General features: G+C 47.7%; 1 protein-coding gene across 1 annotated transcript in view; it reads right to left on the reverse strand.

The window, feature by feature from the left end:
- Window positions 1–26430, reverse strand: part of DNAH10 (dynein axonemal heavy chain 10) — a 144675-nt gene that overhangs the window by 67892 nt on the left and 50353 nt on the right. The window contains exons 19-32 of the mRNA XM_047088495.1: window positions 26117–26273; window positions 23361–23837; window positions 23100–23258; window positions 21086–21202; window positions 20899–21001; window positions 20057–20235; window positions 15958–16169; window positions 13095–13248; window positions 11409–11642; window positions 8992–9114; window positions 7141–7374; window positions 4195–4418; window positions 1634–1903; window positions 1352–1535 (exon numbers count right to left, since the gene is read on the reverse strand). Coding sequence (XP_046944451.1) covers window positions 1352–1535; window positions 1634–1903; window positions 4195–4418; window positions 7141–7374; window positions 8992–9114; window positions 11409–11642; window positions 13095–13248; window positions 15958–16169; window positions 20057–20235; window positions 20899–21001; window positions 21086–21202; window positions 23100–23258; window positions 23361–23837; window positions 26117–26273 — 2827 coding nt within the window. The remainder of the gene's footprint in view (window positions 1–1351; window positions 1536–1633; window positions 1904–4194; window positions 4419–7140; window positions 7375–8991; window positions 9115–11408; window positions 11643–13094; window positions 13249–15957; window positions 16170–20056; window positions 20236–20898; window positions 21002–21085; window positions 21203–23099; window positions 23259–23360; window positions 23838–26116; window positions 26274–26430) is intronic.

The raw sequence follows: 26430 nt of genomic DNA on the forward strand, positions 1-26430 counted from the left end.
TCATGACCTCAGCCGTAATCAAGAGTCAGACACTCAACCGACTGAGCCATCCAGGCATCCGACACACTCACCTTTTCTGATAGTCACCATTCTTAACGTTTCTTTTCTGTGTTTTCCCACTGACCGCTACCGACCACCCCCCACCGCATGATGTAGGAACCAGTACACCCAGGATGAAGCAACATGCGAGAATCTGCGCCTACACTAAGGACAAGGTCCCGGTAGGTCCCAGAGTTGGGGCTCACGGACACACGTTCATCTGCGCAGTAAAGGATTAGTCCTCCCCAAAGAAAGGTTTGGCCCTTTGTCTCCAGATTCTAGGAGTTGACCTCTAAGCCCCTGGAATGTCCTGAGAACAGTGACCTTGGGCCACATGGTATCAGCTTGACTTCTAGAGGGCCTGGAAACTAACGTCGGCCATCGGGGTGATCAGCCGTCGCTACATGACCAGTCCCCAGCTGAATCCCTAGACACCAAGGCTCTGAGGAGCTTCCCTGGGTGACAATACTTCATGCATGCTGCCACGTGTCACCGCTGTAAGAAATAATGCCGTCTGCACAACCACACCGTGAGAGGAAGCTGAAGCTTCGCGCCTGGTCTCGCCCGGACCCTGTCCTAAGCCTTCCTACTGCCGATTTTGATCTGCGTCCTCTTGCCATAATAAACCACAACTGTGACTGTAATGGTTTTTCTGAGTTCTGGGAATCCTTTTAGCAAATTATTAAACCTGACGGGGGTTTCAGGCGCCACCTGAACCTGCAACAGCCCAATCCCAAAAGGCGGCAAGCCAGTCACGTTCCAATCTGAAACTCATTTATGGGGCTTAAACAATGCCCCTCACTATCGGCGTTAATTTCCTGGGGCTGCCCTAACAAATTACCACCAAGTAGGGGGCTTAAAACAACAGAAGCGTATTCGTTCACAGAACCTAGGGCTGGAAGTCTGAAATCGAGCTGTTGGAGGGGGGAGGGGGCACCCTCCCTCCAAAAGCTCCTGGGAGGGATTTCTTCACTCTGGTGGCTCCAAGCATTCCTTGGCTTGTGACCACGTCATTTCCAACCCCGGCCTCTCTTAACATCACCTTTCCTGTATCTCCGTGTCCTCTCCTCTTCTCACAGGGACACCAGTCATTGGCTACAGGGCCCTAATCCAGGGTGTTCCCAACCCCTAACTAATTAAATCCGCAAAGACCCCGTTTCTAAATAAGGTCACCTTGTGAGGTTCCGAGCGGACGTGAATCGGGAGGGAGGGGACACAGGTCAACCCGGTACAGTGTCTCCGATCACCCTAATCCTGCTCAGCGAGAAACCCACAGGCAGCTGATAACCACAAGGTCCCGGAGGCCAGTCACCTGAGTAAGAGTCAGGTAAATCCGGTCTGTGAGCGGCGTAATGACCAGCCTCCCGTTCAAACCCATGTACTCGTATCCGTAGCCGAAGGTGCCGGTGCACTGGCGGATGTTCAGCTCATCCGGCCCCCGGTCCCAGTAAAACCGCAGCTGACTTTCCCATTCAAACTCCCGGGCGTCGAGGATGCTGGAAGGGGACAAGCGGGAGACGCGGTCAGAGAGGCGGCGAGACGAAGCGCGGGGCCGGACGCGCCGTGAGACACCGGCGCCCCGGAAGGGCCTCACCTGCTTCTTATGAAGGAGTCGACTATATCTCTGGCGTGAACGTCGATGATGAGGACCGTGTTGTATTTCTTCCTGTCGTTCCTGCTTAAGGACGTGGTGATCCGAGTGACCAGCTCGTCGATCTGCTCGTGCATCTTCTTGCCATAGTCCTTCATGGCCTGCTTCTCCCCTTTCTGCACCTTGCGGAAGACATCCTCCACTTCCCATGTCCACCACACCTGGCTGGCGGCCAGCACCACCATCCCCTGGTACAGGAGCATCCAGTCGACTCTAAAGGGGAAACGGCGCACCCGCTCGAGGGACTGGTACCAGACAACAGCCCCTGGAAGAATTTAGTTCTTTGACGCGGAATGGGGAAAGGCAAAGGAAGGGCTCTAGGCAAGCAAATGGCAAGAAGTCTTCCGGATAGACAGGAAAAGCCCGAGCCGACCACACGCGCACGTGAGACCGTGACAGCTGACCGTGTAGGGAGCTGCTAGATCGCTTTGAAAAGACGCCTTAACAGACCTTTCAGAATGACTTAATGTTATGGGAACATTATGAGAATGTTTACATTTTGGGGACGCCTGGGTGGCTCAGTCCGTGAAGCGTCTGACTTCGGCTCAGGTCATGATCTCAGAGTTCATGGGTTCGAGCCCCGCCTCAGGCTCTGTGCTGACAGCTCAGAGCCTGGAGCCTGCTTTGGAGTCTGTGTCTCTGTCTCTCTCTCTGCCTCTCCCCTGCTCATTCTCTGTCTCTCTCTCTCTCTCTCTCCCTCCCTCAAAAATAAACGTTAAAAATTAAAAAAAAAAAATAAGTAACAGACCCAGAGCTATAAGTTCCAATCCAGGAAAAGTGACCGTGAATTACTACGTCATTATCCTGATGACATACAATTAATGGCAAAATAAATTTAAAAGTGTATTTAAAACAAAAAAAAGATCAGGCTATACCACCTTGCTTTAAAGTTGTATGGCACCTCGAAAACCTAAATAGTATCTATAATTATGACCCCTACACACTAGACAAAGGTGATGGGGAACCTAGGAAGCTGGAAATCAGGAGAGGCAGAAGCAAGCCGAGCAGAGAAAATAACGTGACTCAGGGCACAGCTACGGTGACCATGATGGCGTCTGGCAAATACCAGGACAGGGGCGCTTTCTGGGGCTGTGTATCCCTGGGCCTGTCTTCTCAGTGAAGCCAAAACACGTCTGCTCAAATAAACCAATGTACTCATTTCAACTACTCACGCTTGTCGTTAGAAACGACAGTGCCCGAGCGGAGGGGATTTGGGGAGGAAAGGAGTAATACAGACACATGGGGTTCCCTTCCCTGACTGTCTCCCACCAACCACACGCTGTGACACACAGCAGCACCCTGGCAACGTGGCAGTTTTGATGTCGAGAAAACGAACGCTGGTGTAAAATTCTTCTGATCTGGGGGCATTAAGGAGACTGCAGAATGCTCCGTGATCACCTCTCCTGGGGGCCGGTGATTTCGGTCTCGTTCAGTTTTGTATGAGCATCTGGCGCAGCGATCAGCTCGGAGCAGGAGTCCGATAAATAGTAGTTCAATTAATGAATATGGCTGATAACGTACAGGAGCTGTCTCCTACCAGTTCACCAGAGTTTACCGCCAAATACTCGGGAATTTTGCAGGCTGATGTTCAAACCACTTATCTTATTCCGCTAGCTTTGAAATCAGCCATGGTGGGAGTATCTACACCATGTAAATTGACAAACCCTCTAAATCAAAGGGTTTTTGTTTGTTTGCTTCAGAAAACCAGCTTGATGACCAGCACACTACCGAAGATATCTACGTATACTTGATAGACATAAGGACATAAACCAATTTTTATAGCACCTAAAAAATAGGATCATGATGATCCAACTGTAAGGCTATTCTCTGCTCATTTATTTAACTAGATGTTTTTCAGTGTCTAAAATCAAAGGGACTGCACTCCTAAAATAATAATGGAGATTTTATGTCTGCCATCAAGGCCCTGCCAAATATATTCCCGGGAGCCCCGCCTAAATCTAATGGCACCAGTCATCCAAAGATGTCGTATGTACCACACATTAAAGCCAGCCCTTTGCTCGATGAGAAGCAGGTGTGGCTCAGCTTGGTGCCTGGAAGCTTCTCAGGCCAGAAAAATCAAGGCGTGATTGACATCAGTTAAATATCTTAGAAACGACTTTACACGGATGAACCCTACTGAACACCTGGTTTCTGTTGGGTCACCAGGCCAGTGGTTCTCACGCCTGAGCGTGCTCAGAATCCCCGGGGAGGAGCTTATAAGATACACAGATGGCCCCGTGGGGCTGAGGTGGAGTCCGTCCCAGGAATTTGCATTTGTCACAAGCTCCCAGGGGCCCTGCTACCGTCGGTCCGATGCTACCGCACTTTGAGAAGTCCTGAATTAGGCGATCCTTGAAAGACAGACAAGGCGCGGGCTAACTTAGCTATTCCAAGAAAAGAAAACTTCATTTGGAACGTCACTCAATCTACCCCAAGCCTTTAATATTAATCCATTATGACTGCTAATATAATAAAGTGACACACGTTCACATTTACGACCCTACCTGCTTCTGTCTTCACAGTATCTAAAAATAGCCTCTTTGGTAATCAGCCGGTTGGTCCTCCGCATTTCGTTCAAAATTGCTGTCATCCAGTCCTCCACGCGCCCCTCGGCCCGTATGATCTTCCGGAACTCCATGACTTCACCCTCTGCTGAGATCATGGCAGACGCCAGCTTTTCTCCACCGTCCCCGTCATTAAACCTCAGCAGTGCTATGTTGTCATACATCTGCAACACAGGGGAGAGTCCACTCTGCGATCCGTGCGCTGGACGGTGGAGCCCAAGAATGGCCCGCAGCCAGCCCCCCACCACGCACGGGAGCCCCCGGGACGCCAGCACCAAATAGGCGTCCGCTCGCCCAGCTGCTCATTCCAGCAGCACGCTTTGGGTGCGCGCGTCTATCCCGCACTGTGCAAAGGTCTGTTTGGGGCTAAAAAGGAAAGAAAGGAAAAGAAGACACACTCCCTCCCCACACGCGAGATTCTAGAGTACATGCGGGTACAGAGAGGTATCTGGACAGAAGAGGCCCGGTGACAAAACGGCCCAGGGCTGAGGAGTCAGAGACGTGCCTGAATCCCTCCCCCACGGCCCAGCTGGGTGACTTTGGACAAGTTGCTTCTCCTCTCTCAGCCTGGAAGAGATGTAATCATGGCACTTACAAGATGAGGTCGGAAGGGTCACCTCAAACACCGTGCAAGATATGCCTCCAGCACATTCAACACTGGCCATTTGTTGCCTGTTCTTGATCCGGAATGATACTCGGGGGGAAGATGAGTCTTTTAGGACCCAGGGTATAAGACTAGGCACTCCGCGTGTCAGGGAGGAGAAGGAAAAGGCAACAGGCTTTAAACAATAAAGCCAGAGGGTCTGCAAAAGGGGCCACTGGTAAATGAAGTACTACGATACGCACTTTTCTGAAACAGTAAAATATTTTTTTTTGAAAGTGGTAACAAAATATAAACCTCTTCCGGGGCTCAGTCGATTAAGCCTCCAACTCTTGATTTTGGCTCAGGTCGTGATCTCGTGGTTCGTGGGATCAAGCCCTGCATCCGGCTCTGATCTAGGCTGGAGCCTGCTTGAGATCCTCTCTCCCTCTCTGCCCCTCCCCCGCTTGTGTTCTCTTTCTCTCTCTCTCTCTCTCTCTCTCTCTCTCTCTCTCTCAAAAATAAACAAACTTTATATACATATATATGGGCGCCAGGGTGGCTCAGTCGGTTAAGCATCTGACTTCGGCTCAGGTCATGATCTCATGGTCCGTGAGTTCAAGCCCCGTGTTGGGCTCTGTGCTGACAGCTGGGAGCCTGGAGCCTGCTTCGGATTCTGTGCCTCCTTCTCTCTCTGCCCCTCCCCCGCTCATGCTCGCTCGCTCTCTCTGTCTCTCTGTCTCTCAAAAATAAAGATTAAATTTTTTTTAAATAAAAAAATTACACACACACACACACACACACACATCTCCCCTTTGAGAAAAAAAGACAAAAATCAAAGACACAAATTTTGGTTTAGGAAGGAAATCCGCATTAACTAAAGGGAAAGTATGGAGTTATGTACTTGATCCCAAACGCTTTGTTTATCTGGAATAAAGGAATCATTCCACCACACTGCTTCAAAGCCACAAATGATTCTGCCCCCAGGGGACACTGGGCAACATCAGGAGACATTTTTGGTTGTCATAACCGGAGAGCGATGCTCCTGGCGTCTGGTGGGTAGAGGCCAGGGATGCTGCCAAGCGTCCCACAGCGTACAAGACAGCCCCCGACCCCTGACACACACACGCGCACACACACAGAGCCAAGAATTATCTGGCCCACTGATCAACACTGCCACAGCTGGGAAGCCCTACCCGAGGGCTGATACTAAATATACAGCTTTGACCAGCCGATCAAGATTCGTTCTGGCCATGCTCTGGTCATCTATCACCAGAGAAAGTTTTATCTGTTGCGTTTCCTGCCAGTCGGTATTGTTCACAGATACACACGCGTTCATGTACAAGTATGAAAACAGGGGCTGGAACGAATCACTGCCAAGTCATGACAGTGGCTGCCTCTTGAAGGGGGAGCAAGGATTGTGATGGGGGCAAAGAGGATGGCAACTTTCTCTCTACAGCTTTGTCTCACAAAGAGGGTGTAGAGAAGCAAATAGGACTCACTGGTAACAAGTTAGTTACCAGTCAATTCCGGGTGGTGGATAAGGTCATGTCAGCCAACATTATGAGACGGTCACTGAGTGCTTTACACATACGAACTCATTTCATCTTAAGAACGACTCCACTGAAGCAGGTAACTATTGGGTTTTCCCCAATAGACAGGAAACTGATGCCCAGAGGGGTTCAGTAACTTGCCAAAAGTCACACAGCAAATCTGTGTAGACCTGGGATTTGAACCCAGGCAATCTGAGGCCAGAGTCCACATGCCGAAGCACTGTCCTGTACCACCTCTCTGCTTATTACATTAGTCTTTGTGCACTGCTATATTCTTTTTAGTTTCTCCAAAAAAAAGAAGAGTGTTTTGGGGCTATAGAAAAAGAGCAACAAACAACAGTGGGATTTTTTGTAATTTCAGACTATAGTGGATTTCATCAGATTTATGTTTCAGATGAAAGCCCAGCACCATTTCTTTTTTTAATTTTTTTTAAACTATTTTCTAAATTTATTTGCGAGATTGCGAGTGAGCGGGGGAGGGATAGAAAGAGAGAAAGAGAGAGAGAGAGAGAGAGAGAGAGAGAGAGAGACAGAGAGAATATCACAAGCGGAGTCCACACTCAGCACACAGCCTGATGTGGGGCTCGAGCCCACGAACCATGAAATCATGACCTGAGCCGAGACCAAGAGCCGGTCGCTTAACGGACTGAGCGCCCGCCCCCCGCGCCCGTAGCAGCTCGGGGATCTGGGACGGAGCAAACCGCAGCTGCCGAGCTTCCGCGGCGGCTTCCGGCGGGCCGGCGGGGGGCGCACCTTGATCATGTGCTCCTGGACGCACAGCGGGTCGCTGCTCCCGAGGATGCTGAGCAGCTCGTCGTCAGAAATGAAGAAGAACCTCGGGAAAGCGTTTCTCTTGGAGTCCAGGTAGTCGTTTAGGCTCTTCTGGCACTTCTCCAGGCCCTCGCTGATGTTGTGCAGGTCGCCCAGCCGGTTCTGGGCCTCGCAGCATCTCTTGATCACGGGGTCCTTTAAGGTCTCGCCCATGATCTGCACGAGGGCGAGAGGGGAGCCGTCGGGCCGGGCAAGCGGGATCGCCGCTCGGCGCCGGCTCCACAGACGACAGAACCAACAGACACCCGGACCGCAGCCCTCCGGGGGCCAACGCGGCAGAAACGTCGCACGTTTAAATAAGCATCCCCCGAGCACCTCCCACCGAACGACGTGCCGTTTAACTTATTTCCGGTGTTCATTTTGTCCACCTTCCCACTACAAGGCCCTCGGTCTGGGGTAGAGGTTTTTAAGCTCTTGCTCACGGACAGGCCTCACGTGCCAGCACCAGCGCCGGCGCACAGAAGAGCCTCGGGGAACGTGGGCCGGATGGACGAAAGCGGCAAGTCTGCTCTGGGCAGTGCGTATGTTCCGGAACGTTCACTAGCACCCTTCAGAATGGCAAAGGGGGGAGGGGGAAGGAAACTATCCTAAACGTCCAGGAATAGGAACTTAGGTCAGTCACTGGCCGTAAGTGATCATTTAGATGTTCACCTATTGACAGATATGTCAAAGATGTTTAAAAAAATTTTTAAATGATCACATGGGTAAGAATGATGTTATTTTGTGGAATATTTATAATATTTATGTATATGTTTACATAGGAATAAACAAATTCTGGAAAGATACATGTTAAACTGCCAACATGGTAATCTTGGGTATGAGATCGTAGATGTTTTTTGCCTTTTTTTCTTTTACTTTTTTTAAATAGTATCTAAATCCTTCTATAATAAATAGGTATCCATTGTGTGATTTTTTTCTTAAGTTTAAAAAAAAAAAAGCTTATGCAAATGAATAAGAAAATGTTACAAACTCTAATGGATAAAGGAGACCCAAATGTGAACCAGCCCCTCCTAACTGGAGAGCACTGGAGACCGCTGAGCAGCAAAGCCCCGAGGCTCTGGGTTAAAACCCCCACCCCTAATTACTAGGGGCAGTGATGATGGACACAACCCTTTCCTGGAAGGACTCTGCACTGAGCAATACGCCTTCACGGGCAATTTACCTTCCAACAACTCCTCGTAAGATATTCATCCTAAATGCGCAAAAGGCACGAAGCACAAACCCACGAATTATTTATGAATGCAACGAATTCCCCTTTAAACAAGATGTCTCATTACTAGACGACAATCATCTAACGTCAAGCCACTCAATGGAACGGTATATAAAGGCATTCAAATCCCTTCTCAGTTTCATCATATGAAGTGCATTTCTTATAACATCAAAAGAAAATTATGAGAAAATTATATAAAATGTCGTTATCGTCGTGTTTTTAAATTCATGTACACAGGAAAAAAAAGAAGCATATGGCATACTGCAGTGGTCATGTCAATGTGACGGAACTCTGGAAGATACATTTTTTTCTACCTTTCCGCATTTTCCAGGCTTTTTAAGTGTTACTTTTATAATGAAAAATAAATATAAAAAAGTTCCAGTGCCGTATGCCAGTGGCTTGATACCCAAGAGAAATTTTTACTGAACGGATTAAGGTCATATATAATGATTTAAGAAATTCAGAAGCTACTTAATAGACAAAACACTACACGCAGAAACATAACTAAAAGTATCTCTCATCAGTGTCCTTTCATGACTAAAATAGAAGCCAGTCACACTTGCCCTTTTAAATACTCTGTCGATGTTGTCAAACTTCTTCGCCTCATCTGGAAGTTGCGACCTGATGTCTCCACCGATAAAAATGCTTTCAAGATACATCCATTTCCTCTGAACCAGCATCCAAATCTGGAAATGCACAACGTCAACGTCAGCATGGGTACCTCGAGGTACGTATGGCAAAATCCCACCCTAACGCGGGACAGATCCACATCGACTCAGGTCAAAAGTGTTCCCAGGCAAGGTGGCAGAGCGAGTGCATACCCTCCTTTCCAAATACACAAGAATGATGGAGAAAGTGGAGCTATGTATGTTAAGGTACACGGCCACACTCAAAAGCAAAAGCAAAGTCTTCAGCAGCCCAAGACAGGGAGGAAGCTTCTACTTGTGAGCAGGGGTTGGAGAGCCTCGTTAAGGAGAGGAATAAAGGGCAGATCACAAAGAAGCCCGCGCAAAAACTGAGCCAAACGCTATGTGACCCACGACTGCACCCACAAGGCATAGACCCAACAGAACCGAAAACGGGGACTCAACGAACAGTTGTACGTGAATGCTCACGGCGGAACTCTGCTCATCAGCCAAGAGGTGGAAATAACCCAACGGCTGCCAGCGGAAGAACGAACACCCAAAATGTGGTCTCTCCACACAGTGGACTTACGAGTCAGCCCTAAAAAGGAACGAGGCACTGATACCCGCTACAACGTGCATGAACCTTGAAAACAGGACGCTGCGGAGCCCTGGGTGGCTCAGTCCATTAAGCGTCTGACTCTTGGCTTGGACTCAGATCATGAACTTGCAGTTTGTGAGTTCAAGCCCTGTACTGGGCTCCATCTGATGGCACAGAGCCTGCTTGGCATTCTCTCTCTCCCTCTCTCTCTGCCCCGCCCCTGCTCACTCACTCTGTCTCTCCCTCAAAATTAATAAACTTTAAAAAAATTAAAAAAGAAAATAGGACGCTAAGTGAAAGAAGCCAGACACAGAAGGCCACACGTTACGTGATTCCATTTGTGTGAAACGTCCAAAATAGATTAATTCAGACAGGAAACAGATCAGTGGTGGCCAGGGGCTAGAGGGACAGAGAAACATAAGTGACTGCTTCTAATGGGTATGAGATTTTCTTCTGAGATGATGAAAATGTTCTGGAACTAGTCAGGGGTATGGTTGCACAACATTGTGAATGTACTAAATGCCATAAAATTGTGCACTTTAAAGCGATTAATTTCATGTTATGTAAATTTCACTTCCGTTTTTTAAAAAGCATTTAATAAAGAAAAAAAAACAGTACTATGTCCTACCTAATGAAAAGCCATAGATTAAAAAATAAAAAAGCAAGCAAAGGAAGGAAGCACACGTGTGAGAGGGGTGAGGGCCTGGACCACACCCCCTAGCCAGTCCCATGGAACAGGCACTTGCCTGTAGTCTGGGGAGGGGGAAAGAGACAGCCATGCAAAAATGGTGAGATGAGGGGCGCCCGGTGGCTCAGACGGTTAAGAGTCCAACGTCGGCTCGGGTCACGAGCTTACAATTTGTCGGTTCCGGCCCCGTGTCAGGTTCTGTGCTGACAGCTCGGAGCCTGGAACCTGCTTCAGAGTCTGTGTCTCCCTCTCTCTCTGCCCCTCCCCTGCTCGTGCTCTGTGTCTTTCTCTTTCTCTCTCTCTCTCTCTCTCTCTCTCTCTCTCAAAAACAAGCAAACATTTTAAAAAATGGTGAGATGAACCTGGGTTGCTCACAGAGGTCTGAACTAGTATCTCCCACAAAAGAAGAAAGCCCCAAGCCACCTTGTTCAGTGCCAACCTGGAGAAACTGCAAAAACATGTGACAAAGTGAAGCAAGCACAGGTAAAAACCTGTTATGTGAGATGAACTTTAAAAATAAATAAATCACCAAAGAGAAAAACCCACTACCATGAAAGGTGGTCACGTGCACACACAAAAAAGAGGAAAATCCTGGCTTGAGAAAAGAATAAATATGGAGAAATCTGAAAAGGGCTTTAAATATGTTTGAATTCTTCAGTGTGATAAAGGAGGTAAAAGTATATCCTGGCAACAAGAACAGGACAGAATCAAACAAGAAAAGGGACAGATGAGTGGGTTCAAGCCCCTCGTCAGGCTCTGCACGGCAGCTCAGAGTCTGCTTAGGATTCTCTGTCTCCCTCTCTCTCTGCCCCCTCCCCCGCTCGTACTTCTCCGTCTCTCTCAAAAACAAAATAAACTTTATAAAAAAAAAAAGAATAGGGACATATGAAAAAGAAGAACTGTGGAAGTTAAAAATGCATTTGTTGAAATAAAAACCCAGATGGACTCCTGTAATCGTGCCCCCACACACCCCAGAATACATCAACCCAGAAAAAGTATGTCAGAGAGTCATCAGTGTCTGAGCAGAAAATCTTCTCATACAAAAGTGCTTTCCTGGTTTTCTCTCACCTCAATGACTTCCCCTATTAGAGAAAGTGTTTTTTCCCATTTGTGAACGGTTTGCAGAAAAGGCCCCACAAATCTGCTTCCTGAGATGCTTTGGAGGTTGACTGTGTTGTCGTCAAGGCACTGGATGATTTCGTCCACCGATCCCAAGACGTGGCCCCGCTCCTGTGCGCCTTTGTAATACTTGACCACGGTGAACTTCATGCTTTCCCACGTGTCCAAGATTTCCTTCACAGCCTGGTCAGGAATACGAAAAGAGTGGTTCGGGCACATACGTTGGAAAAACAGAACTCCAAACCCCACAGCAACTTCCTGAGCTTGCCTTTGGTCAACTGCTCAAGCCAGAGTCTGTGTCAGTTTCCCAGGTAAGTGGAGAGCCTGTCACGGTGACCCTGGTCATTACTTACCAAGCACTTGCATATGTGATCACCTTCGGTGCTCAAAGCTAGTGAAGTAAGGGCTATTACCCACGTTTTAGAGCGATGGGAACCGGGTGCTCAAAGAACAGCTCGGCCAGTTCACTTGGCTCTAGAACCAGGGTCTAAGTCTCCTACTCTGCCTCTTGCATACCTGGGAGGTCCTGCTCCCGTGTTTACTGTTAAGCAAGAAAATCAAATTACAGAGTAATATGCCTATTTACGATTATATTTTCAAAAACCAGCTGCATCGCTATTTACATGTATGTGTGTATGATGTGTATGTGCACACGTATATGTGGTGTCGTGTACCTATGTCTGTGTGGTATGTGCATTTATGTACACGTGCACGCATGTGCATGTATGTATATGGGTATATACACTATGTGCAGGTACGTTGACACGTTTGTGTGGGTATTTGTATAGTGTGCGCATGTGTGTATATGCATGTGGTTGCACGTGTCTCCCCTGCGTTTTTACATATACGCTGAAATAATTATCTTCAGGCGGCAGAATTGTGATTTATTTGGTCAGTTTTGTACCATCAACATCCATTCTTTCTTTAATAAATACATTGGAGGTGAAATGATAAGTTAGAACAACAAAAATTTAACCAAGGCAGAAGTCCTATTTCTTAAGCAAATAATTCTTGTTTTCACTTTTTTTTATTACTTTGTTATTTTTGAGAAAGAAAAAGTACTAGCAGGAGAGAGGGGCAGTGAGAGAGAATCCCAAGCAGGCTCCACACTCAGCATAGAGCTCGACTCGGGGCTCAATCTTAGAACTGTGAGATCATGACATGAGCTGAAATTAAGAGACAAGAGGTACCTGGATGGCTCAATCGGTTAGGCATCCGACTTCAGCTCAGGTCATGATCCCGCAGTTTGTGGGTTCAAGCCCTGCATCGGGCTCTGTGCTGATAGCTCAGAGCCTGGAGCCTGCTTCAGATTCTGTGTCTCCCTGTCTCTCTGGTCCTCTTCTGTTTGTGCTCGCTCTCTCTCACTCTCTCTCCAAAATAAATAAATGTAAGAGAGAGAGAGAGAGAGAGAGAGCGAGAGCGCGCCAGATGCTTAACTGACTGAGCCACCCAGACTCCCCTAGAGCAAATAATTCTTTATTACTCAAATACAAGTACTAGAACGAACACATTTTCTCTTGGCGTTAAAAAAAAAATTCTCTGAAACTAATAACACTGTATGTTAACTATACTGGAATTCAAGTAAATTAAGATAAAAATAGTTTTCTTTTCTAAGCTGTTTTATAACAGCCTTACTTTCTCAATGGCGATCTCCTTGATGGCAGCCGTGACGATCTCACTGAGAACATCTGTGTGTTTGTGAAGTTCCATGGCAAACATGTTCTCCAAGGTGAACGTCTCTGTCATTTCAAACGTTACGCCTGTTTTTTCCATAAGTTCTTTCCAATGCCTGAAAGCATCCGCATTAAAACCTTTGTGCTTCCTGGATTCAGTGATGGATTTCGTCATTCCCACTTAAATCACAGGACAAACCCCATTCATTGAGGACATCATTGGAATTGCATCTCCAAAGTTTTCCAAAATCCCCCTGGCTTCCAGAATCGAACCCAGGAAACAACCTCTGTCAAGAAACACTCTTGCATGGCTAGTCTTCCCAACCATCTAAGAAAATAGGCAGCTTTTAACTTTTTGGGACCTGCTTCCGTCACAGAGTCTATAGACTAGTGCTCTTGACCTCTGTCGGCTCACTCAGCCTGTTTGAGACCCTGGTGAAAGCTGTGAGCTGCCGTGCATTTGGTCAGTTTTTATCTCACTCTTAGATCTGCGCCAGGCAGTGAGCGGGCTAGCCGTCAGAGGTGCCCGTGACAAAGGGCAAGGCTCCTGCCCACGGGAACGCTACCACGTCCTCGGGGACACGGCCAGCACACGCTAACACAAATCTGTGCATTAAATAATCACAAATTGCTTTGAGAGCTATGCGAAAAACCACCAAGTGATGGAGACAGTAAGAAGGGATCCCCTATAGGCAGGAGGATCTGTGCACGTGGAAGCATTGAGCACAAAGCGCTCCACCCGATCTGGTCTTCTTTTAAGGTTTGCATTTGGCCTGTGGATTTGCCTTTTTTTTTTTTTAATTTTCTTAATGTTTGTTTATTTCTGAGACTGAGGGAGAGCATGAGTCAGGGAGGGGCAGAGAGAGAGGGAAACACAGAATCAGAAGCATGCTCCAGGCTCCGAGCGGTCAGCACAGAGCCCGACGCGGGGCTCGAACTCACGAACCGTGAGATCATGACCTGAGCCGAAGTCGGACACTTAACTGATTGAGCCACCCAGGAGGCCCTAAATGTTTTTTATTTTTATAATTACTTTCTATTCATGGCAAAAGCTTTTGGTTTCCCATTTATAATGGTGGTGTAACTTTCTTCTTAGAACACACTCGAGTAAAAAAAAATAAGCTGATGGGAAACAGAGTAGTGACAGTATACGTGATATTGGCGGAGATGGGACAAAAATGGTTAAGAAATGATCTAAGTCTAGGAAGTACTGGGTTGTGGCGTCAAAAGAACAGGGAACTTTAGCTAGAAGATACTTCTTCTATCTAGTTGGGAAAACTGAGGAATGCATAGATCAAAGTGAGCACCCAAGTGGCCCTGTAGAACAGTGACAAAGACGGGCTTAGAACCTATGTCGCCCCGGGCTGAGGGCCACCTGCACCTGCTGAAGGGAGATCCACGGGTGTAGAGAGATGTCAGAGACGCACCTGGCACCGAAGAGAGGCTTACTCACTGACGTCATCACGAGGATTGGAAGGGAACTGTCTGGCGTGGCTTTCTTGCTGAGCAGAATGACATCATTGGACGCCATTCCGTGACCCTCTACCCACGTGCTGGGAAACACGATGGAGGAAGAGAGGATCACGGCAGAGAAAACGTGACTCACAAAGCTCCTACTAATCCCTGTCCGCGTGGGGCCACGTCTGGACCATCACGGACAAATGAGGAGCGAATCTCCTCCATCGCACCCTCAGGACTGGTTATTCCCTTGAAAAACCAGCGACACCTGCTCTGTCCAGTATGGCAGCCACAAGTCACGTGTCGCTATTGAGCATCTGAGCTGTGGGGGGTCCAAACTGAAAGGTTCTGTAGGCGTAAAATACATGCCATATTGCAACATATTTTTTGCAGAAGAGCATAAAATATCTTGGGAGTAATGTTTCATATTGATTACAGGCTGAAATGATGATGTTTTGTATATATTGGGCTAGTTAAAATATATTACTAAAATTATTTTTACCCGTTTTCTTTTACTTTGGCGCAGCTGCTGGAAAAATTTTAAATGACATGTCTGGGTCACGTGTTTCTGCTGGATGGCGCTGATCTAGACCCCTTGCTATTTTTTCTAAACCGTTAGAATGAAGCATCCACGAATGCGAGTTTATATCTGGCAGTGTTTGTTTTAAAAAAATAAAATAGGGGCGCCTGGGTGGCGCAGTCGGTTAAGCGTCCGACTTCAGCCAGGTCACGATCTCACGGTCCGTGAGTTCGAGCCCCGCGTCAGGCTCTGGGCTGATGTCTCAGAGCCTGGAGCCTGTTTCCGATTCTGTGTCTCCCTCTCTCTCTGCCCCTCCTCCGTTCATGCTCTGTCTCTCTCTGTCCCAAAAATAAATAAACGTTGAAAAAAAAAATAAAAATAAAATAAAATAAAATAGGAGAGGGGCACCTGGGTGGTTCAGTCTGTCGAGTGTCCGTCCCTTGACTTCAGCTCGGGTCATGATCTCATGGTTCGTGGGTTTAAGAGCCACATCAGGCTCTGTCTGAGCTGACAGTGCAGAGCCTGCTTGGGATTCTCTCTCTCCCCCTCACTCTCTGCCTCTCCCACACTGGCGTGCGCGTGCACGTTCTAAATAAATAAATAAATAAATGAAATAAACTGTAAAAAAAGATTTAAAAAAACAAGTTTAAAAAATTGGAGAATCCTTACAGCTGATAATTGAATAGAAACTTCACATGGAAACAATACCATAAAACTCTTACCTGCATATTTCAGCGTTCTGCATTGCTGTTGAAACCTTGTACTTTGTCATCAGACCTAAGCAAGGATAGATTTTAAACTAAAACTCCCCCCCCCCCCCCACAACGGCCAACAGGACAAAACAAACCTGTCTCTTAGCGCTTCGTGCTTCAAGTCAAGTAGTAAAGGAACTGAGTCTTTGAAATCCTTCATTTTCGCTTCCAAATGATAGGCCACGGATAGGTTTCGGACCTGCCGGGGGAGCCTTCTGAGGGACCTAAGAAAACTGTCAATTCCCTCCTGGAGGAACTGAACATTCAGGTTGATCCAGAGCGTCTGAGACCATTCTTCTTTTGCAACCTAGAAACGGACAAGAAATAGTCCCAGTAACAAAACTGCCTTTGACTGGAACAGCCGCTACTCAACACGTGGTCATGCTCCCTCCTTTTCAGATATCATCACCCATCTGGCCACAAAAACCTCAGACTCACAAAGGAATGATCGGTTAAAGGCTCCAAAATACAAACAAAAGAATTCCAACCTCTGTCAAGGCCCCGCCAAAATAATGCTGTCTCAAAGGATGTGTGGAATCCAAAAATATGTCTTCCTTTCCAAGGGAGGAAAATGAGAAGTATAAAATCAGAAACAGGCATCTCTGAAATCACGGAGCTGCTGAGACCTTAAAGCAAGTATTTCACTCAGGTGTGATCATAACATCTTCTCTTTCCCGAAAAAAGCAGCTAAGGTTACAAAACGCTTATAATTTAGATAATCCTTCCTGATTATCACACCCAAAAGATTTTCCATGATGTATTTTCCTGAGATTTAACATAAGAAGTGCTGTCTTGCGTGAAATTTACCATCTCGAATCATTTGCATTTACAACCGGTGACATCCAGGCTTGACGGATTTGCTTCGAGTCACAAAATGTATTTCACAGAAAACTGTGTTAATTGATGAAATATACACATGGTAATTTTTTTTTGACTTAGGTATAAAGGACCTGAAGATGCATTTACTATTTTTCACCTCTTGGTCTTCTAAAAAGATATTAAAAGCTCAAACAGCTTTCTGGATTATTTATTTAAGTTTATTTATTTATTGTGAGAGAGCGAGAGAACAAGCAGGGGAGGGGCAGAGAGAGAGAGGGAGAGAAAGAATCCCCAGTAGGCTCAGAGCCTGATGCGGGGCTTGAACTCACAAACTGTGAGATCACGACCTGAGCCAAGATCAAAGAGGTGGATGCTTAATTGACTGAGCCACCCAGGTGCCCCACTTTCTGAATTATTTTGAGATGACACCCACAAATGTATTACCTCTTTTTTGCAAAAATTCAAGTGATAAATTAGAATGAAATCATAAAGAAACCAAAGTACTTCTGGGAGTTTCTACGCCTGAACCTACAGCCTGGCAATCATTACAAGGCCTTTTTCCCTCCACTCTTTCTCATCCCTTCTTTCACCAAGTACATTTGGAAAACCACAACTGTGGTTAAATCCGCTCCTCGACACTCAACGTTCCTCAGTGCTCAACACCTACACCAGGGCAGCCAACCATGATGGCTGAGGACACTCAGCCTCTCTCACTGGCCTCAGTCTAAATCCAGGGCCCTAATGCGGCTTTCCCTTGGGGCCTATTCTTCCAGACCACCACCTCACCCCTGCCTTGTTAGCCTCAACCAGCCACCCCCCTGCCCTCATCTCCGCTGATGATCTTGCTGTGCACGTCCCCGGGGAAACCGACACAATCTTAACCGAACGTTCAACATCTCCCACTAGAAGCATCTGCCTTCCCCGTATGACCATACCCGCCTCCTACCTGAGGCCACGTCCCAACCCCACCCTTTCCCACCAACTCATGGACACCAGACATCATTCGAGGAAGTCTCCCTTCTGTCTCCTCTCACCCACGTTTCCTCCTTACTGGATCACTATGCAAACCCCCACTCTAATTTCTCCCGTCTTAAAACAAACTATCCTGACCCCACCTCCCTTCCACACACAGCTCCTCAGTTCTCTGCTTCCCTTTGCAACAAAACACATTGGAAAAGCTGTCCAGATCTGGGGTTTCTGACTCCTCTCTTCCCATTCTCTCTTCCTCAAGCTTTATTGAGGATCGGCTGGCGTGCGGACACAACTGGATGTGTCCAGGTGCACAATGTCGCAAACTCTGGCCTGTGTGCACACGCACGGGACCGTCACCACAGTCGAGATCGTGAACTCCTTCGTAGCTCTCAGAGGTCTCCTCCCGCCTCTCTGTAACCCCCCTCCCATTCCCGGGCAAATGCTGCCCCGCTTTCTGCCGTGATAACTTCGTTGGCCCGTTCTAGAATTTTAGGTAAATGGAATCATCCAGGATGTACGATCTTATATCTCAGCAAGAAGATTTTGAGACCCGTCCATGTTGTCGCCCCGGTGCATCAGCAGTCCAATCCTTTCTGCTACTGAGTAGCATTCCACGCGATGGATGTACCAGTTTCTTTAGCCATCCACCTGGGGGGTATTGGGTTTTTTCCTGGTCCTGGGCTATGGCAAATAAAGCTGCCGTGGACATTCATGTAAACGTCTTTGCGGGGACCTGTGCTTCCTTTTCTTGTGGGCAAATCCCTCGGACTCACTCTAATCAGGCGTCCATGACCACCGCTCCATCGAGACGTTTCTTTCCAAGGTCACAGTGGTTTCCATGACGTGAGACGCGGCGGTCACTGCTAATCGCCCTCCCACTTGATCGGACGCACGGCAAGTTGACAGTCCCGCCCCCTGAAATGCTTTCGTCACTCGGCTTCCAAGACATCACGCTCGTCAGTCTGTCCCCCTATCCTACCTCCCAGGCCACTCTTTGTCCTCCCTTCCTTTTCGGGCATCTTCCCGTGGTATGCAATGCTGGAGTGCTCCAGGTTCGGCCCCTCTTCTTCTCCGTGTATCCCACTCCCGGGTGTACGGGGGCTGAAGCTTGCCCACCCCCCCCCCCCCCGCCACCTAGAATTCATGTCCCCCTGGGACCTCAGAATGTGATCTTATTTGGAAGTCAGGTTTTTGCAGATATAAGATGAGGTCATGCTGGGGTAGGATGGGCCCCAAATCCGATGGCCACGCCGGGGAAAAAACTGATTCAGAGTCCTGCTCAAAGGCCACCTCCCTGGGCCACCTCCTTCCCCCTCTGGGCCCCATGGCACTCTGTCTACCATATTCCTGTCACATATCAGAGCAGTATGGCGATTCACTCGTGGGTCAGTGTGATGGTTAATTTTATGTGTGAACTTGACTGGGCCACAGGTGCCCAGATATTTGGTTAAACATTATTCTGGACAATGTTTTCCAGGGTGTTTCTGGGTAAAATTAACATTTGAAACAGTGGCCTGAGTAAAGGTAATTTCCCTCCCCTCTGTGGGTGGGTCTCATCCAATCCACTGAAGGGCTAGAGAGAAAACTTGAGTGAGAGAGAATCCTCTCTCTCTCTCTGTCTTCCAGCTGGGACATCAGTCTTCTGCCTTCAAGCTCAGACCTGAGCTGGAGATACCCCATCAGCTGTCCTGGGTCTCCAGCCTGCTGACCCCAGACCTTGGGACTTCCGGTCTCCATTCCTATATAAGCCGATTCCTTATAATAAATCTGTTTGGTGCCCATCGGTTCTGTTTCTTGGAAGAACCCAGACTAACGCAGTCAGCCTCTCCTGGGGGTTCAAGAAGGGCAGGAGTGGGATGAGGAGACGCACCTCCTTTCTGGACCCTACTCCCAACCAGCACAGCACTGGGCTGTACCGAACAGAGTGAAGAGACGGAGGGATGAATAAAGGAATGGTACGAATTTGCACCGGGAACATATGTTAAAGAGAGGCATCCAAATGTCATGCCATCTGCTACTTTTAATTTCTTTTAATTTCTTAAATGGTTCACCCCACTCCTTAACCAAGCCCCAACCAGCAAAGAGAATTTTCTTTCTTGTTATTGTGGAAAAATACACATAGCGCAGCATGTACCATTTTAACCACTTATAAATGTACGATTCGGCGGTATCGAGTATATTCACCATGCTGTGCAGCCATCACCCCCATCTAGCTCCAGAACTTTCCCATCACCCCAAATGGAGACCCCAGATCCATTGGCAGTTACTACTTCCCAAGAGCCAAAGCGAGAGCTTCCATGAAATCCGCCCCGGGCTCTGAATTAAGGCGGCACCAAAACCCGCTTGGCCGAGTCAACTCTCACACTGCCCTCGGGGAGGCGGGGTCTGTGGGCGGACGCTCACCTTCAGCGCTTCGTAGAGGTCATAAATGGTCCTCAGGTTGTTCATCTCCTTCTGCACTTTGAGCAGCTCTGGGTACATTGTAATCGGAAGATCGAAAAGTTTCTCAGCATTAGCCAACTCCTGGCGGTTCTTTTCATGTCTCGTGAGCTCCTTTTCAAAAATGGCTAAAAGTTCTACTCCTGGCAAATAAGTAAATAAATAGAAGCCATCCAGGAAGACACATTTAGAATTACCACAGCTTTATCTCTCTTTCTAACGGAAACCAGACGGCCAGGTCCATATGCAAAACTCTCCAGTTAGAAAATTCGGTCTCCTGGGGTTCCTGGGTGGTTCAGTCGGTTAAGCGTCTGACTTCGGCTCAGGTCGTGATCTCACAGTCCATGCATTTGCACCCCACATCGGGCTCTGTGCTGACGGCTCAGACCCCGGAGCCTGCTTGGGATTCTGTGTCTTTCTCTCCGCCCCTCACCCACGCACGCTCTCTCCCTCTCTCTTTCTGTCTCTCTCTTTCTCAAAAATAAATAAACATTAAAAAAAATTTTTTTAAGAGAAAATTTTGCCTCCTTCACATTATCCCTCTAAGTGGCTCAACTTGAGCTGCACATTAGATTCCCATGAGAGTTTTAAAAGTCTTGGCATCTGGATCACCCCCCCCCACCCCCAGAACAAGAGAATTAGACTATTTGGATCTGGACACCAGGAGTCACCGGGTTTGTCAGGATCCTCAGGTGAACCCAGTGTACAGGCAAGGTTAAGAACCACTGCTTCATTCCATGGTCCCATAACATCCTTAAGCAAAACATACTCCACTACCTCAGGAAGCCCAGCGTGAATGTTCTTACCTTTATCAAGATCATCACCAATAGAACCAGGGCCTTCACGATAAAAACGCTTTGCAAATTCCTCTATCTGCTGTTTGTAGTTTAATATTTCACCTCGAGTAATCTGCAAAGGGCAGGGTTGCATTAATTTATCCCGACGGGCATTTGTCCATATCTTTACTCAGAAAGTAAAAAATGTAAAAGGTACCTCTGTGAACGTTCTCTTTATGCCCCCAAGAGAATGATCCACATTCACGGACTCATTGAACAGATTTGACCACACGCTTTTAATATTGTCAACCAGTTCTTTCTCTGCATCAGGAGGCTTGACAAAGAAACAGGACAAACAATAAATGGCCAGAAATTTGGAACTGAAATTCCGGTCAAAGCTACCGCCTGGGGATTTCCACTTGTGACAACAGCAGGCTCGGTCATTTGAATCCACAAAAAAACTGCTTGAATTAGAAAGATTATATATTTGAGGCACCTGGGTGGCTCAGTCGGTTGAGCGCCCGACTTCAGCTCAGGTCATGATCTCAGGGTTCGTGAGTTCGAGCCCCGCGTCGGGCTCGCTGCTGTCAGCCTGTCAGCGCAGAGCCCGCTTCAGGTCCTCTGTCCACCTCTCTCTGCCCCTCCCTCGCTTGTGCTCTCCCAAAAATAAATAAATAATTTTTAAAAGAAAGAAAAACTATATATTTATGATGAAAACAAAATCAGGATAAAATCATTTTTAAAAATAAGCAGATAACACAGATAGAAAGAGAGATACCGTAGAGAGATAAGCCATAAACTAGGACCCAGTTTCAGCTCAACTTAATCTCTAATTAAAATAAGGTTATCTTAGCTTGCTGATGCATCTAGCTGTGCTGTCTATCAGAAGCAAAAAGAAATCTCCCCTGATGAAGTATAACATCTGGAGCCTCCAACTCTCTCTACAAATTTGTCATGTACAATGTCCAGAACTCAATCAGAAATAACAGGTAGGTAAGGATCAAAATGACTCGAAGGAAACCAAGAGACACACAGACAATATAAGCAGAACCTAATGGAGTTTCAAATAATTTTACTTAATAAAGGAAACAAAAGGGGCGCCTGGGTGGCTCGGTCGGTTAAGCGTCCGACTTCGGCCCAGGTCATGATCTCACGGCTGGTGAGTTTGAGCCCCGCGTCAGGCTCTGTGCCAACAGCTCGGTCTGGAGCCCACTTCAGATTCTGTGTCTCCCTCTCTCTCTGCCCCTCCCTGGCTCATGCCCTGTCTCTGTCTCAAAAATAAATAAAAACATTTAAAAACAATTTTTTAATAAAAAAGTAAAAAACTAAAGGAAACAGACAAAATTGGGAACTTTTATTTTAATTCTAAAAGTGTACGTTTTGCATACTGTGCAATTTTATGACGAGAGGATCTCTAGCTTTCAGGGTGACTGCTCAGTGAAGGTGTTCAGAGCAGTCAAGGAACATAAAGGCTGCAATACAAGTCTGATGCAAGTGCAGACTTACGACAGCTATTTGCTTCTTCTAGTTTGTTTCTCCAGCTGATTCTTTCTGCGTGAATGGGAGGCACAGTATGCAAAATTTTGTATACAGTTTCAGGGAGAGGCCAGCCCCCTCAAACTCCTCCAGGGACTTCTAAAGTTCCTTTGAGCCACCCTGAACAACTGTAATAAAGACAACTGAATTATTACCGCTACCCATCTCTTGTATCATCTTAATCCTCTCCGACTCTCCTCCCTCCTGCTTATTTTGTGAAAGCCCTTTATTAAAGGAAATTAACACCAGAAACAGGGGGAGGGGAGGGGGAGAATTGACATGATCTCCAAAGAAAAATACAGCCTGAGCCATACCAGACCAAGAAATAATCTGTTTTCATTATTCTGAATAACTGTGGGGTTGCTCTACATTTAAATTTTATTAAAGTCATCGTTGAGAAGTATTTCCGAAAAGGGTCTTAGAATTCAACCCAACTGTAAAAATGCTTAAGAAAATCCATGGGGCGCCTGGGTGGCTCAGTCAGTTAAGCGTCTGACTTCGGCTCAGGTCACGATCTCACCACTCGTGGGTTCAGGCCCGGCGTCGGGCTCTCTGCTTTCAGCATGGAACCCGCTTCCAATCCTCTCTCTCTGCCCCTCTCATGCATGTTCTCTCTCTCTCTTTCTCTCTCTCTCTCTCAGATAAATACACATTAAAAAAAAAATCCTTTTAAAGAAAGGAAACTGTTCACTCACAAAGAGATTATACATTGCCATGGTGCGGTATCGCTCCTGGACATCCCTGTATCTCAGTTCCATGACCAAAGATTTACTTCTAATTTCTGCAATCGTTGCAAGGACAAACTTGAGGTCTTCAAGGGTACTGGGGCTCTTCTTCAGGTTTTTCGCCAGGCTCTGCAAAAGAGAGGTCAAAGGACACCAAATAAACCTAGAAAACACAGTCCCCGACGGAGACGCGATTTTCACGAGAAGTAGTGTAATTAACCCCAGCGATACCTCTATCTCTTCATGGAGGTGATAGAGTTCCTCCCTGGCTGACTCATTGAGAAGCTTTCCCAGCGAGGTCACCCAGGACCTGGCGTTTTCCTGCACCGTGCTCGCCAGAGGCCCCAGCTGCAGCCTGATGCAATGCTCGTCCTTAACTAAGGGGTGGCGCATGACTTCTTGGGCAATCTTGGAATAGAACTGCAACTTTTCATCATAGGACACACAAGGAGGTTTCTTGGAGGCGAACTTCTCCATCACGATGGCTTTGTCCAGCTTCCAGAGAGGTCGATACCTCTTCCATTTCTGGAGGTACTTCATAAGACTGATCAGAATCCTGTGGACGTTTTGGGGGATCATGACGGCTTGTTCAATTATCTGAGGGTTCAGGGAGATATCATCGTAAAAGCTTATTACAACGAGTTCTTCTTCCTCCCCCTTCTGAGGAGGGCATTCTATACAGCTGCCATTCATCCATCGGACAAAATGCTGGTGAAAGAAGAACCAGGGAAAAGGACAGCACTTCAGCATTTATTCTGCTTCCTATGCATAAAGTCACGTGACTTCGGGAGTCAGTCTTGCCAGTAACAGAACCTCGTCCAAAAAAGCTGATTTTTGGGGCGCCTGGGTGGCGCAGTCGGTTAAGCGTCCGACTTCAGCCAGGTCACGATCTCGCGGTCCGTGAGTTCGAGCCCCGCGTCGGGCTCTGGGCTGATGGCTCGGAGCCTGGAGCCTGTTTCCGATTCTGTGTCTCCCTCTCTCTCTGCCCCTCCCCCGTTCATGCTCTGTCTCTCTCTGTCCCAAAAATAAATAAACGTTGAAAAAAAAAAAAAAAAGCTGATTTTTGTTAAGGAAGTACATTTCTGACATTTTATGAAAGGACAGGTAAAAATTCTTTTTTATTTGAAAGAAAGCATTTATGAACATAAAATAATGCAGGCTTCACCAGGAGCCTCAAATCCATCCAGTGAGGGGGGTGTTAAATTGGTATAAAATGTTGTGAATAATATCCAGAATGTTGGGGCGCCCGGGTGGCTCAGTCGGTTAACCGTCCGACTTAGGCTCAGGTCATGATCTCACGGTCCCCACATCGGGCCCCCCACGGTGAGTTCGAGCCCCACATCGGGCTCTGTGCTGACAGCTCGGTGCCTGAAGCCTGCTTCGGACCCCGTGTCTCCCTGTCTCTCTGCCCCTCCCCCGGTCGTGCTCTGTCTCTCTCTCAAAAATAAACAAACATTAAAAAAATTTTTTTAATGAAATAAAATTTAAAAATACCCAGAATGATTCACAGAGAGTCTTTCCTACTTATTTACTCCTTGGAAATTGTTTGTTTCCCTCTTCAAAGATGCAGTTATATAAAAATCTATAACGTATGAGAATTTACATAACTGAGGTTTAATAAACAACTTTACTTGCACAGATTATAAAATATATGCAATTTATTAATTTCCAAGTACAGTTAAATTAACTTCCCTATCTAGATCTATACTCACTTTTTTTATGCTTTAAAAAATGCCTGAAACATATTTGACTTTCTGAACAAACCAACTAAGAAAATGTTAGTGTCTTGAGGGAATGTGACATCCCTTATCCATAAAAATGGTCCCATTTTCCCATTGTTGGTGAGACGCAAACTATGGGTTATTGGCCAACAGACACTCCTTTGACCCCATTTGCATAGTTGAGAGCCAGCTATGTGCCAGATGCTGTTGGAGGTGCTGGGGATTCAAAGGTGGACGGACACACGAGGTCCATGTTCCCATGCACCTTGCATTCTAGTGGCACAAGAGAGTCATGGATAGACGAGCGGGGAAGTAAGAAAAGGTCAGGTAGCGGTAGGTGATGGGAAGAAGATGGACCGGGTGATAGGATAGAGAACAACGAGGAGGAGCCATCAGGGAAAAGCCTGGGGGCAGAAATCTCCAGGCAGAGGGAAGAGTTCACGTAACCGTTTCAAGGAGGAGCAAGTGCTGCTGCTGGAGGCCGGTGGGGCTGAGCGCGGGGGAGCACGAGACGTAGCGAGTCAGGTGCCAGACTGGGAGCACAGTGAGGGGTTCGGCTTATGTCCGAACGCAACGTGAAGTCGTCGGGGGGTCGCACAAGAGATCTGACGTGAAGTGATTCGTATTTTAAGAAGAGAATTCTGACCTCCCCCCCCCCCCCCGTCCCGCCCCGTGGTGGAGGAGGGGGTGTGGAAACGTGCGATCGTCCAGGGGAGGGATGCCGGGACTCAACCAGACCTCCGATGGGCGGGACAGAGGTGGACGAGAGGAAACCCTAGAATCAGGGCCGGCTCCTGGGCTCCCGGCTCGTGCATCTGGGCTGCTGCGGGCGCCGCTTGCCGCAGTAGGGAAACCGGGGGCAGGGGCAGGGTGCAAGACGGGAAGTGGAGAATTCCACCTGGGACCTGCCAACACCAGGGTCGCAGGGGACACATCGAGGAGGCAAGAGACTTGAAGAGCGGGGCGGGTAGTAGAGAGGTCTGGGCGAGGATGGCATTAAAAGGCACGAGACCGGTCGGGATCACACGGAGAGGAGACAAGGGAGCCTGGATCGAGCCTTGGGACACCCAGGCTGCTGGAAGGGCTGGAAGAGGGCTGGAAGAGGAGGGCTGGAAGAGGAGCCCAGAGGAGGGCAAGAGTCTGGACGAGAAGCAGAGCGGAGCCCACGCTCTCCGCGGCCTCCGCGACGTGCTCCCCCAAGCCGGCGGGCCTGGCGGCCGGTGGCCACAAGCCCCGCTGTGGATCCACAGACCCCTCCGCCCTTACCTTGGTGATCTCCACGCAATTTCGGACACAACGGACGCACATTTTGTCGATCTCATTCGCGTTGGGGTGGAGGATGATCTCGGGCGCCGTCAGGATGGTGTCCGTTTGGAACAGAGGGACGTTTCCCAGGATTAAAGAATTAAAAGACTGCAAATTCCTAAGAGGGGTTAATAAAAAAAAAAAAGACAGACAGACCCAGGACTCACTGGAGTGGAGTCTATCCAACACTTGACGGAAACGGCTGGTGTCACACAAGTCACACGTGAAAACCCTCTGTGTGGAGTAAGACGTTCTGGCGTCATAGCGGGCAATGC

Source organism: Lynx rufus, unplaced genomic scaffold (assembly GCF_022079265.1).
Source record: "Lynx rufus isolate CCGP_SWC_20201006 ecotype Redwood Valley unplaced genomic scaffold, mLynRuf1.p SCAF_24, whole genome shotgun sequence".
NCBI lineage: Eukaryota > Metazoa > Chordata > Mammalia > Carnivora > Felidae > Lynx > Lynx rufus.